Here is a 14,755-nt window from a genome sequence, read left to right as displayed (position 1 = left end):
ATTCTAACAGGACTGGACAGACTGGATGCAGGAAGGATGTTCCCGATGGCCGGGGAGTCCAGAACCAGGGTTTACAGTCTAAGGATAAGGGGTAGGCCATTTAGGACAGAGATGAGGAGGAATTTCTTCACCCAGAGAGTGGTGAACCTGTGGAATTCTCTACCACAGAAGGCAGTTGAGGTCAATTCATTAAATATATTCAAGAAGGAGTTAGATATATTTCTTAAGGCTAAAGGGATATGGGGAGAAAGCAGGGACCGGGTACTGAATTTGGATGATCAGCCATGATCTCATTGAATGGCGGAGTAGGCTCGAGGGGCCGAATGGCCTACTCCTGCTCCTATCTTCTATGTTTCTATGTTTTCTCTTGAGCCCCAGCCTGTTCGGTCTTTCCTGATAGCAAGTCAGGACGCAGTGATGTGGCCCTGGCTTTGTGAAGAAAACCCAGGTTTTCTCAATAGTAATAATGAATCAATAGTTCCATTGAAATAACAACAGAGAATGCTGGAAAAACTCAGCGGGCCAGGCAACATCTGTGGAGAGAAATTAGAGTCGACGTTTCGGGTCGAAACCCTTCTTCAAAACTGGAAAGGAAATGAAATTGATCGAAAGGAGGGCTGGGGAGGGAACAAAAGAAGTGAAGAGACATTAAGAGGTATTCAAAACGTGACGAGATGGTGATCGGACTAGTGGAGACAAAAGACAGCTCAGATTAGGTGTGAAATGTATTGGCAGAATGGGAGACAGCTGCCATGTAAAAAAAAGAGGAAAGGGGGGGGGGGAACCCAAAACAAAGGGGTGGGGAAAAAAATATATAAGTAAAAATGTAAGAGGGGCCGAGGTTATGATCTGAAATTGTTGAACTCGATATTGAGTCCGGAAGGCTGTAACGTGCCGAATCGGAAGATGAGGTGCTGTTCCTCGAAGCTCAACGTAAACTCGAGGAACAGCACCTCATCTTCCGATTCGGTACTTTACAGCCTTCCGGACTCAATATCGAGTTCAACAACTTCAGATCATAACCTCGGCCCCTATTACATTTTTACTTATGTTTTTTTTTCCCCACCCCTTTGTTTTGGGTTTTCCCTCCCCCCCCCTTTCCTTTTTTTTTTCTCTCTCCCACATGCCAGCTGTCTCCCATTCTGCCAGAACATTTCACACCTAATCTGAGCCGTCTTTTGTCTCCACTGTCCTATTACCATCTCGTCGCGTTTTGAATACCTCTTAATGTCTCTTCACTTCTCTTTTGTTCCCTCCCCAGCCCTCCTTTCGATCTATTTCATTTCCTTTCCAGTTTTGAAGAAGGGTTTCGACCCGAAACGTCGACTCTAATTTCTCTCCACGGATGTTGCCTGGCCTGCTGAGTTTTTCCAGCATTCTCTGTTGTTATTTCGGATTTCCAGCATCCGCAGTATTTTGCTATCGTAATAGTTCCATTGATCTCGGGCCGACAGACTGGTGTGTGGAACAGCCGCCACAGAGCACATACGATCTGCTGGGCAGGTGCGCGTCATACAGCCATGTATATTTATATCTGCATCTTCCTTTTGCTGCTGTAAGGGAAAATAATGAGATGAAGTGGCAGTGTGTTCACCAGCAGTAAACACCGCACCAGCCAATCGGCAGCCAGGAATGCCGCCCAGCCTTTTGCCTCCTTCCAGGCATTTTAGCGATAATTCTAACCGAAAATATTATTTGAACTATAGTGAGGATTAAAGTGTGTGAACCTTCAGGGCCACAGGGTTCGTCAGGAGGGAAGAAACGCAACGAAAAAGGGCATTCTTTCAGGTTAAATATCTTACAACATCCAGCTGAAAAAACTCTGTTGCTGTGGTTACAATTATTGATTGGATCGCCAGGAGTCAGAACTTTTGATAATGAGTTTGTCGTCGCTGTGCGAGAAACAGGAAATTGAAGTTATTCGATTCGATACAATTTCTGAAGGTGCGTCTGTGGGATGCTCGTGTCTCAATGCCAGGATTACAATACTGGGGACAATTACCAGAGTGGTAAAGGTGTAAGCGTGACAAATCACACAATTAGCAGGAAGGGAAGCGGACGGGATGAAAGAAGCCAGAATTGGCGAGGGCAACAGGGGGTGTTTCACACACAGGTTGATGAATGTATGGAGGCTGCTCCCAAATCTCTGCGGAACCATTCGAACAAAGGCTTCAAAGTGTACGTCTCCGTTCCATTTATCTAAGCAAATCTCGCCATTACAGGTGGAATCCAGAGACAAGTGCGTTTACAAGCAGCAACTCCACCTGGGACGCTCGCAGCCTTGAGGCCAACATGAGGAAGGTGCACTCGTCATCACTTGCACCAATGCTGCTGCCACTAACTCACCCACCAGATGGTTTTAAACTTCATACAGAGCGCAAGCCCCGGTGACTTGCTGTTTTTCTGGTATTGCTAGGGGCAACTTTGCATTTTGATCGGTGAAAAACAGATGGTTTTCACTACAAACATATATTTACTGGAATGAGTCACTTGGACAGAGCTAGGACTATTTTGGGTGTTTCTCATATTTTCAGCTCCTGTGATGCACTGACGTGAGTTGGCAGTGCTGCGGCAATAAGCATCGTGAGAAAATTCCATAGAAATAAGGATAGGGCAGCACTTGAGCTGAAGGATAACAATATCCTGCAACTAGTCAAACCGCATGTTTCTCAGCCCATCATCAGTGAAACTCACAGTACATAACGTCACAATCAAAAGTTGCAACTCCCAGGTAACTATCCATTGTAACCATGGAGACAGAGAGGCTGACTTTAACTTTGGGAAACAGGCGGACGCAGATCGGCCGACCATTTCCGAGCACAGACACGATGGGCCGAATGGCCTCCTTCTGTGCTGTAAATTTCTATGCTTATACACCCGTCTGATTTTCCTTTTCAGTGCCTTCAGTGATGGGCAGTGCGACTCAGACAGGCCGAAAGAAATGGAAATTGGAAAAAAAGTGCCCCACTGGTTGGATAGAGGGTGTTGCTTTCAGGCTGGGTGGCTGAGGCACGTTGTTGGGGCAGCATCGGAGGAAGCTTTACACTGCTTGCAGCTGTGCTGTACCGGACCTGGGAGTCCAGTGGAAGTGGAAAGTGATCCAATCCCTCTGCATTAACATCCCAGACCTTGATGAGCACAAAACATTATAAAGAATTAGTTTTTTTAATAAGAATGGTTAACAATTTGGGAGTAGACTATTCCGCAGAATGAAGGATCTACATCTGAAATATTAACGTGTCCTTTTTTCATTTCAGATACAACAACAACTTGTATTTATATAGCGCCTTTAACGTAGTAAAACATCCCAAGGCGCTGCACAGGAGTATTTTAAGACAAAAAATTTGACACCGGGCCACATAAGGATAAATTATGGCAGGTGACCAAAAGCTTGGTCAAAGAGGTAGGTTTTAAGGAGCGTCTGAAAGGAGGAAAGAGAGGTAGTGAGGCGGAGAGGTTTAGGCAGGGAATTCCAGAGCCTAGGGCCGAGGCAACAGAAGGAACGGCCACCAATGGTTGAGCGATTATAATCAGGGATGCTCAAGAGGGGAGAATTAGAGGAGCGCAGATATCTCGGGGGGTGGGTTGTGGGGCTGAAGGAGATTACAGAGATAGGGAGGGGCGAGGCATGGAGGGATTTGAAAACAAGATAAGAATTTTGAAATTGAGGCGCTGCTTAACTGGGGGCCAGCGAGCACAGGGGTGATGGGCGAATGGGACTTGGTGCGGGTTGGGACACGGGCAGTCGAGTTTTGGATTACCTCAAGTTTACGTAGAAACATAGAAAGAAACATAGAAAAATAGGAGCAGGAGTCGGCCATTCAGCCCGTCGAGCCTGCTCCGCCATTCAATATGATCATGGCTGATCCTCTATCTCAAGTAGGGTGGAAAGTGGGAGACTGACCAGGAGTGTGTTGGAATACTCAAGTCTAGAGATAACAAAGGCATGGATGAGAGTTTCAGCAGCAGATGAGCTGACAGATCTACATACAGGAGACTTTGGTTTATCCGGAGGTTGTATGTCCAGAAACCTCGATCTACCGGCAGAAATCAGGAGCCATTCTGTTAGGTTGCTTTTCTTCTCGTGGCTTTTTTTTTCCAACAGTCAGGCTTTGGAAAGTCTCTCTGAAGCTGTTGCTAAGCTACAGAGACGCTTCCAAGGTACGGGCCGACTGTTTGAAGCTGTTGCTAAGCAACAGTGTTTGTTGTCAGATACGGAGATGAAAAGCTCCGTATCCTTCAACATTAACTTTGTATGTCCGGCAGTTTTGATAGATCGGCAACAGCTCGGTCCCGTCGGTGCCGGATATAACAAAGTTTCCTGTATTTCAAGCATTTTCTGTTTATGTATTCTGGGATATTGAAATTTCAACCATTTTCTTCTTACCATAGAACAAATCCCTGCCATTCTTGTGCACTTTGACTTGCACATTGATTCAATTAAAGGCACCCAGAGATTTTACTCTGCCCTGATTTTTTGGGCACTCATTTGGCTGCAAGCCAATAAAAACTTTTTATCGTTATAGAGACTCACGCTAAATTTAAGAGATACTTCAGCGATGGCCCTCATAAGCCAAGAAAAGGTGTTGCCTTTTTAAGTTTGAAATGTTATCCTTATTAAATGTAACGTTACAAAAATACGCAGAAACCTGAGTAACGCTTCAGATTCTCATGTCATTCTTGACCGAGGGACCCTGTTAATCTTCTCGGTACTGTGTCCAATGTACATGTGCTGCTAAAGACTGTACATTCATACTGTCTTTGCATTTCACAAGAATTAGTTGCACAATCTCTGTTCCCATTTTCACGTTAGGATGGACACGTTTACATAAACCCGAATTATTTTCGGACCAATGAAGCAGTGCGGAGCCACTCAAAGTGAAGCTGGTTAAGTGAGGGGGCAGGAGGTTTTTTTTGGAGGGGGCGAGTTGTTTATCTCGAGCTCTGTACTCACCTTACTTGCATCAACATGGTGCAACTTGTACGATTCCCCCGTGCTCTCGTTCACCAAATCAAACTGATGACGGTATGCCACGCAGATCAGGTTGTCATTTTCTCCGGTGGGCCCGTCCACGAGGGTCATGACCACGGGCGGGTCGGACAAGCAGATTTCCTGCGAACAGACAAGGAGAGCGAAGTGGTTACATCTGAAAAACAGAAAGAAAAGAAAAAAAAACAAACTCCATTTCCAGAGTCTTGCGTGCTTGCTGAAATAATTGCAGGGGTAAGAACATAAGAAATAGGAGCAGGAGTTGGCCATTCGGCCCTTCGAGCCTGCTCCGCCATTCAATAAGATCACGGCTGATCATCGACCTCAACTCCACTTTCCCGCCCGATCCCCATATCCCTGATTGCCCTAGAGTCCAAAAAATCTATCGATCTCAGCCTTGAATATACTCAACGACTCAGCATCCACAGCCCTCTGGGGTTAGAGAATTCCAAAGATTCACCACCTTCTGAGTGAAGAAATTCCTCCTCATCTCGGTCCTGAATGGCCGACCCCTTATCACGAGACGATGCCCCCTAAGCTCCATACTCTCCAGCCAGGGGAAAAAAGCCCCTCAACATCTAGGGGATATGGGGAAAGAGCAGGGGGGAGTGGGACTAACTGGGTCGCTCTTCGAAAGAGCCAGTGCAGACTCGATGGGCCGAATGGCCTCCTTCTGTGCTGCACTATTCTCTGATTCTATGATTTCCCGAAGTGCTTCACAGCCAATTAATTACTTTTTGAGCGTAATCACTGTTTTTTTTTAATGTTGGGGAAATGTGGCAGCCTATTTGCACACAGCAAAGTTCCACAAACAGCATTGAGATAAAAGTCTAATGAATCTGCTTTTGATGGCGTTGGTTCAGGGATAAATGTTGGCCAGAACACCAGGAGAACTCCCCTGTTCTTCTTTGAATCACGCCGTGGCATCTTTTACTTCCATCTTAAAAGCCGGATGGGGTCTTAGTTTAATGCCCTATGCAAAAGATGGCACCTCCGACAATGCAGCACTCCATTAATAATGTAATAAAGGTCAAGGTCTAGATTATGTGCTCTAGCCCTGGAGTGTGGCTTGAACATACAACCTCCTGACTAGGAACTGAGACTGCCATTAACTAGTGGACTCTGTATCAGGGTTATATAAGAAAACCACAAAGTCTGCAGTAGGTGAATTTTTTTCCCCACCAAACCAAAAGGCGCACCAATCATTGGTAGGTGAGCTATTTTTAATTAATCCTTCAAAGTAATCACATTCAAGAGGAAATGAACCTAACATTCTAGGGAAGACAGAGATGAGGAGAAATTTTTTCACAGAGGGTCGTGAGTCTTTGGAATTCGTCCTCAGAGGGCGGTGGAAGCGGAGTCTTTGAATAGTTTTAAGGCAGAGGTATGGGTAGATTCTTGCTAAGCAAGGGGGTGAAAGGTTATTGGGGTAGGCGGGAATGTGGAGTAATCGGATTATTGAATGTCGGAGCAGGCTCGAGGGGCTGAGTGGCCGACTCCTGCTCCGTATGTTCGTATGTAAGTCAGCCCTTTTCACTCAGAACATTGGGTCTTCACAGTTTCAAATGATGTCAATCAATTAATGGTCAATCACAAATAAACTGATGCCACAAAGTAATGAGAAAGGAATACGTTCCACAAGGTGAGGAGTGCTACATCGCGCAGGTACATGGGTTCACTTATTTACATATTCCATTGGAGGAGTCATTAGCAACCTCAAAGATTGTCCTTAACTTGTGAAGAGTTGCCAATACTACCTCAGAAATGGGGCCTATCAAAAAAAAAACTAATTTGGAGACACTCTTTCAGTTAGAGCTCCTTCATATCAAAAAGTCGTCTTCTTCTTCTTAGGCAGTCCCTTGGATCCGAGGATGACTTGCTTCCACATTAAAAATAAGTTCTCAGGTGACTGATGAGTCCAATGCGGGACCTACAGTCTCTGTCACAGGTGGGGCAGATGGTGGATGAAGGGGCAGGTGGGTGGTGTGCTTGGATTGACGTGCGCTCCTTCTGCTGTTTGCGTTTGGCTTCCGCTTGCTCCCGACGAAGAGACTCAAGGTGTTCGGCGCCTTACCGGATGCTTCTCCTCCACTTTGTGCGGTCTTGGGCCAGGGATTCCCAGGTGTCGGTGGGGATGTTACACTTTTTCAAGGAGGCTTTGAGGGTGTCCTTGAAACGTTTCCTCTGCCCACCTGGGGCTCTCTTGCCGTGCCGGAGCTCCGAGTAGAGCGCTTGTTTTGGGAGTCTCGTATCAGGCATGCGATCCACACCTCTAGCCGTCCATCGGAGCTGATGGAGCATGGTCAAAGCTTCGATGCTGGGGATGTTGGCCTGAGCAAGAACACTGACGTTGATGCGCCTATCCTGCCAATGGATTTGCAGGATCTTGCGGAGGCAGCAGTACCTCTCCAGTGCTTTGTACACTAAAAGTACACAAATGATGACTAACTGGATGGGGTACCATCAACTTCAGTGTTCACGGTAATGCTACACGACCCACAGGAGGGCCCTGTTCATCCCGGATACTTCAAGTGAAGCAAAGCTCCACCATTCAGACTGACTTTTAACCAACTGTGAAACGTATGCAGGGGGGTGAAATCCCTGCAGTTGCCAAAACCTTACCCTGATGTACTGGAATTCCTCTACAGGTGATTCTGCCGATGTTTGGAGGCTCGGAAAGCTGTCTGATCGGTTGAGGCTTTTTTTCGTAATGAGCAGCAGCTTGTTCCGGATGGCCACGACAATCCTCAGCTCACTGCTGTGATGTGTGTTGACGGCGTACAAATGGCAGCCTTTGGAGGCAGAACGAAAGGGAAAAAAAGAGCGACTGTTGGTGGCGGGTCGAGATATGAATGCATTAGCGCTGCACATCGAAGGCTGTACGTCCCCCCCCACCCCCAAACTTGGTCACTCATCCCATCACGTCAACACCTTTTTTTCCAAACATTCTGCTCTTTTCAATGTTTTAAAATGACTGAAATGGAAAATTCCATCTTTTTTTGCCTTCTTTGAACGGCACAGGCTTAATCCAGTGGTTTTCAAACTTAGAGAAAAGCAGGGGCTTTCCTGCAATATTGGCACACTCCCGGAGACTCCCTGCAATATTGGCACACTCCTGGACACCCCTTACAAATATTGCCTCATCCCGGACACCCCCTGCAAATATTGGTACACTCCCGGAGACCCCCTGCAAATAGTGGCACACTCCCGGAGACCCCCTGCAAATATTGGTACACTCCCGGAGACCCCCTGCAAATATCTGCACATTCCCGGAGACCCCCTGCAAATATTGGTACACTCCCGGAGACCCCCTGCAAATATCGGCACATTCCCGGAGACCCCCTGCAAATATTGGTACACTCCCGGAGGCCCCCTGCAAATATTGTTACACTCCCGGAGACCCCCTGCAAACATTGGTACACTCCCGGAGACCCCCTGCAAATATTGATACAATCCAAAGGACTCCCTGCAATTACTGGGGACCCGCAATCCCGACTTCTATAAAAAAGCAACAGCGTCCCAAAGAGAATAGTGTCCTCTGTACGGTGAGCCTTGTGTTCAATTAACACTGGGTACAGAATGGCACGTCCACAACCTTTGACCTTTAACTATCTGAAAGAAATTGTGGCCTGGAAATGACTGTTGACAAAGTTAGCGCGTGAACACTGAACAAGCTGTGTAGCCACCTTGTGACTCCCGGTTCACCATTCTAAATAAATGTTTTAATGCCTCTGTTAAAATAGTAAACCGAGGAACGGCATCCAAATGGATTAAACCTTCACCCACTAAAATTGCAGGTGGCCTTTTGTAGATGTGCAGCATTAACTGAGATTTGAATTTTACAGGTTACTGAGCGAGAAACTCATGCTTAACACAGTAAATGAATTAACATTTCAAAGAGTTACAGGCTCCACAATTTCACAGCTGATTGGTAAACCTTGAAAAACCAAAGGACGTGTTTGTTTTGCTCTGACACAGCTGGCAGAGGTTACCCGATGAAGACTACACGTACACCATGACTGGTGCACATTGGTGCAAAATAAGAACATAAGAAATAGGAGCAGGAGTAGGCCTGTCGGCCCCTCGAGCCTGCTCCGCCATTTAATGAGATCATGGCTGATCATCCAAATTCAGTACCCTGTCCCTGCTTTCTCCCCATATCCCTTGATCCCTTTAGCCTTAAGAAATATATCTAACTCCTTCTTGAATATATTTAATGAATTGGCCTCAACTGCCTTCTGTGGTAGAGAATTCCACAGGTTCACCACTCTCTGGGTGAAGAAATTCCTCCTCATCTCTGTCCTAAATGGCTTACCCCTTATCCTTAGACTGTGACCCCTGGTTCTGGACTCCCCCGCCATCGGGAACATCCTTCCTGCATCTAGTCTGGCTAGTCCTGTTAGAATTTTATAAGTTTCAATGAGATCCCCTCTCATTCTTCTAAACTCCAGCGAATATAAGCCCAATCGACCCAATCTCTCCTCATATGTCATTCCTGCCATCCCAGGTATCAGTCTGGTGAATCTTCGCTGCACTCCTTCCATGGCAAGAACATCCTTCCTCAGATAAGGCTACCAAAACTGCACACAATACTCAAGGTGTGGTCTCACCAAGCCCTGTACAACTGCAGCAAGACATCCTTGCTCCTGTACTCGAATCCTCTCGCTACGAAGGCCAACATACCATTTGCCTTCTTAACCGCCTGCTGCACCTGCATGCTTACCTTCAGCGACTGGTGCACAAGGACACCCAGGTCTCGTTGCACTTCCCCTTCTCCCAATCTATTGCCGTTCAGATAATAATCTGTCTTCCTGTTTTTGACACCAAAGTGGATAACCTCGCATTTATCCACATTATACTGCATCTGCCATGCATCTGCCCAATCACCCAACCTGTCCAAATCATACTGGATTCTCCAACTCCATTCACCGGCCCTATCGCCATATCCCTTGATGCCCTTACTAGTCAGAAATCTATAGACTTCTGTTTTGAATATACCCAATGACTGAGCCTCCACAGCTCTCTGGGGTAGAGAATTCCAAAGATTCACCACCCTCTTTGTGAAGAAATTTCTTCTCATCTCAGTCCTGAATGGCCTACCCTTTATCCTGAGGCTGTGGCCCCTGGTTCTAGACTCCCCAGCCAAGGGAAACGTTCACTTTGCTGCAAAGCAAGCGTTTTTGTACAGACCCGAAGCCTGAGCCCCAGGTAACTCCAGAATAAGGAGGAGCAAGACTCTCTGGAAGAGGGAGTTGTTCCCGGTTCGCTCTGTAGTCAGGCCTGGGACGTTTGACTGCAGATTTACACTTCAACTTCGTTGCAATGGCGTCAAGTGTTCTGTATTGCACCACTGCAACAGTTGTGTAAATTCAGCCTAAAATTAGTTTGCAAGTGACCAATGCACTATCGAAGTACATTACATTTTATAGCTCAGAAACAGGCCATTCGGCCCAACTGCTCTATGGTTTATGCTCCACACGAGCCTCCTCCCACCTTACTTCATCTCATCCCTATGAGGTAATTCCATGATCCTGCACTCCCAACAGGGAGCCATGCCCACAGGGAGCGTGGGCCAGAGAATCAGGCCTATCATTTTGCAGTGGGAGCTCCACTCTTGGCCTGTGGGGAATGACCCTCATTTGTTGGTAGAAAAATGAATAGAACGCACTCCTGGCCGGCCTCCCACGTTCTACCCTACGTAAACTTGAGGTCATCCAAAACACGGCTGCCCATGTCCTAACTCGCACAAAGTCCCGTTCGCCCATCTCCCCTGTGCTCGCTGACCTACATTGGCTCCCGGTTAAGCAACGCCTCGATTTCAAAATTCTCATCCTTGTTTTCAAATCCCTCCCTATCTCTGTAATCTCCTCCAGCCCTACAACCCCTCCGAGATATCTGCGCTGCTCGAATTCTGCCCTCTTGAGCATCCCTAATTCTCATCACTCAACCTTTGGTGGCCGTGCCTTCAGCTGCCTGGGCCCTAAGTTCTGGAATTCCCTCCCTAAACCTCTCCGCCTCTCTACCTCTTTTTCCTCCTTTAAGACGCACCTTAAAACCTACCTCTTTCATCTCCCCTAATTTCTCCTTATGTGGCCCGGTGTCAAATTTTGTTTTATGACACTCCTGTGAAACGCCTTGGGACGTTTTACTACGTTAAAGGCGCTATGTAAATACAAGTTGTTGTTGTTGTCAAACATTTCTGTGCCCCTTGCTCTGCGAAACACATCTTTGAACGGCACTAATTATCAATGCACACTACCTTTTGTCTTTTCAAGCTTGTTGTCCTTGCAATCGGATTTACTCTTCACCAGTTGTTTCTCCTCCAGAACTTTCTTGATTGCGCTCAGTCTAAAGACGAACAGACGTGCATCTTTCCCTGTGGGAAGAAGCGACACATTTTGCTTAGCTTCAACAACCGACAAGCAGCAAAGGCGGGCAGCAATCTTCACTGCCACCTCAGCGTGCCAGACACATCTGTTCTTATTGGATTCCATCCAGCCAGAGCGAGGGAATGAGAAACCGCCAGCAAAAACGCAGGTAACTTTTCTGTTACTTTGGTGCCAGTCTTCACGTAATGTTTATAAATTTCGGGATGTGGGCAGTGCTGGCCAGGCTGCAGTTTATTCCCCATTGTTAGTTGTCCTCTGCAGCAACTGTTTCCACAACTGAGTGGCTTGCTAGGTAGGCCCTTAGGAGGACAGGAATGAACCTGTTTTTTTTTTAAACAAAATTAACAGCTTTTATGGTCATTTCTGCTGATACCAGGCCACAAATGACCAGGTTTGTTGAATTCAGGTACACAACTTGCCACTGTGAGGTTTGTACTTGTGGCCTGAGGGTTACTAAGCCCCCTCCCATAACCACTACACTGCTAGACCTGGTTAGACGGAGAGTAAAAAGTTGCAAAATTCCACTCCAAACATTTACACATTGAAGTGGGAGAGAGTCATCATACGGCACTGAAGGAGGCCATTCGGCCCATCGAGTCTGTGCCGGCTCTCTGCAGAGCAATCCAGTCAGTCCCATTCCCCCGCTCTATCCCCGTAGCCCTGCAAGTTTATTTCCCTCAAGTGCCTATCCAGTCTCCCCTTGAAAACATTGAGTGTCTCCGCTTCCACCACTTCCGTCGGCAGTGAGTTCCAGGTCCTCACCACTCGCTGCGTAAAAAAGTCTCTCTTCACATCCCCCCTGTATCTCTTGCCCCAAACCTTAAATCTGTGTCCCCGAGTCATTGTACCATTGACTAGTGGGAACAGAGGAGGGAATTCCAACACATTTATCGCCGCCTAATTCATGTTCGAGCAACGCAGATCGCACAACTCAACCTCATTCATTGTTTAGAAACATAAAAAAATAGGAGCAGGAGTAGGCCATTGGGCCCTTCGAGCCTGCTCCGCCATCCAATATGATCATGGCTGATCCTCTATCTCAATACCATATTCCCGCTCTCCCCATACCCCTTGATACCTTTTGCGTTTAGAAATCTATCTAGCTCCTTCTTAAATATATTCAGTGACTTGGTCTCCACAGCCTTCTGTGGTAGAGAATTCCACAGGTTCACCACCCTCTGAGTGAAGAAATTTCTCCTCATCTCAGTCCTAAATGTCCTACCCCGTATCCTGAGACTGTGACCTCTCGTTCTAGACCCCCAGCCAGGGGAAACATCCTCCCTGCATCCAGTCTGTCTAGCCCTGTCAGAATTTTATACGTTTCAATGAGATCCCCTCTCAATTCTTCTAAACTCTAGTGAATATAGGCCTAGTTGACCCAATCTCTCCTCATACGACAGTCCTGCCATCCCAGGAATCAGTCTGGTGAACTTTCGCTGCACTCCCTCTATGGCAAGTATATCCTTTTTTAGGTAAGGAGGCCAAAACTGCACACAGTACTCCAGGTGTGGTCTCACCAAGGCCCTGTATAACTGTAATTATATATCCTTGCTCATGTACTCAAATCCTCATGCAATGAAGGCCAACATACCATTTGCCTTCCTAACTGCTTGCTGCATCTGCATGTTAGCTTTCAGTGACTGGTGTACAAGGACACCCAGGTCCCTTTGTACATCAACATTTCCCAATCTAACAGCATTTAAATAATACTCTGCCTTTCTGTTTTTCCTACCGAAGTGGACAGCTTCACATTTATCCATGTTATACTGCAGTTGCCATGTATTTGCCCACTCACTCAACTTGTCTAAATCGCCTTGAATCCTCTTTGCATCCTCCTCACAACTCACAATCCCACCTAGTTTCGTGTCGTCAGCAAACTTGGAAATATTACATTTGGTTCCCTCATCCAAATCATTGATATATATTGTGAATAGCAGGGGCCCAAGCACTGATCCCTGCGGTACCCCACTAGTCACCGCCTGCCACCCCGAAAAAGACCCATTTATTCTTACTCTCTGTTTCCTGTCTGTTAACCAATTTTCAATCCATGCCAGTATATTACTCCCAATCCCATGTGCTTTAATTTTGCACACTAACCTCTGATGTGGGACTTTATCAAAGGCCTTCTGAAAATCCAAATACACCACATCCACTGGTTCTCCCTTATCTATTCTACCAGTTACATCTTCAAAAAACTCCAGTAGGTTTGTCAAACACGATTTCATGTTTTTTTTTAACATGTTGCTTTTAACACAAGGGAGAGTTATGCATCTGTTTGCATGGCAGGGGCACACTTGGGTGGGTAATTTTGACTCCGGACGATATTGTAAAACGGGCGATATTGGATCAGCCGCATGATATACACCTCTGATCAATGGAGATGAAAAGGTGGAGAGGTGTATGACGGGTGGCTGATCCGATAATCGTCTGTTTTAATACTATCGCCCATAGGCAAAATGACCCCCCCACCCCGTGCAGTGACACTCGCACTAAAGCAGGCACTTCCCGCCAACAGCCGCCTCACTTGTTACAATTTTCCGTTTCCAAATAAATCCAGTGTGAATCAAAAAAAAAGTAAGAAATCACAAGGTGAGAGAAAAAAAATTCTCAACCTATCCAGTCATCTCGCTTTGCAAAACAAACTGTCTCCTTCATCCCAATGGCAGAATTAAGGTCCTATAGAGAGAGACCAGTGCGCCTGTAGCTGGCTACAGTCCGACAGTGTAAAAGTGCCCTTCGATCTAATAGCGAGCCACTCTGAAAAGTGAGGGGACTCACGCTGGCGCAACAACCGCATCTATCATTGTGGGGAAGTTTCTCTAATGGAAAAGGAGAGAAAGTTGTCCATTGTTGGCCAAAAGACATTGCTGACACCAGCCTGAGTGCATCTCCCTGCCTCAAACCTTCACGCTTTCTGCCCCAACTGGAACTCACAAGCTGTGGCTCTGGGACTTAGCAATGCCACGGCTCCTCTCTTTATTCCTGTAATGTTGCCCTCCTAAAAAAAAATGCAAAAAAGCACTTAAATATTGTGCAGTCTTCAAGGGTGTTGGCGCACTGGCAGTCTCAACAGTTTTTTTTGCAATCTGCTCCTGTTCTGCTGATCTCCGCTGTGCAGTTTTGGAGGGAGCCTGTTTACTGGACTGCCTGTGTGCTGCCTTTCAATCGCAAGATAATTACAGGTGAGAAAAGCTATTCGGCCCATCTTGGTTCAGCCATCCAGACCAACCCTACATCTGCTCCCCCACCCATTGTATTTGTTTTTTTAAATAATGCCAAGGTTTTAGCCTCCACTGTTCTGTCTCCGCTCCACATGTTGACAAAAAAGAATTTCTTGATAAAAAGACTTGCATTTCACAGCGCCTTTCACGGTCAC

The 14,755-nt window shown here is 46.5% G+C and overlaps 1 protein-coding gene across 3 annotated transcripts in view; it reads right to left on the bottom strand.

Moving 5' to 3' along the window:
- Positions 1-14,755, bottom strand: part of garnl3 (GTPase activating Rap/RanGAP domain like 3) — a 484,279-nt gene that overhangs the window by 69,120 nt on the left and 400,404 nt on the right. For all 3 annotated transcript variants that reach the window (XM_085965587.1, XM_085965586.1, XM_085965588.1), the window contains 3 exons: positions 11,250-11,366; positions 7,613-7,782; positions 4,955-5,113 (listed from right to left, as the gene is read on the bottom strand). In XM_085965587.1, the coding sequence (XP_085821713.1) occupies positions 4,955-5,113; positions 7,613-7,782; positions 11,250-11,366 (446 nt within the window). The remainder of the gene's footprint in view (positions 1-4,954; positions 5,114-7,612; positions 7,783-11,249; positions 11,367-14,755) is intronic.

Source organism: Somniosus microcephalus, chromosome 23 (genome assembly GCF_052327205.1).
Source record: "Somniosus microcephalus isolate GS21.2 chromosome 23, FLI_Smic_1.0, whole genome shotgun sequence".
In the NCBI taxonomy this organism is placed as follows: domain Eukaryota; kingdom Metazoa; phylum Chordata; class Chondrichthyes; order Squaliformes; family Somniosidae; genus Somniosus; species Somniosus microcephalus.
This window is presented reverse-complemented; position numbering and strand designations above follow the sequence as displayed.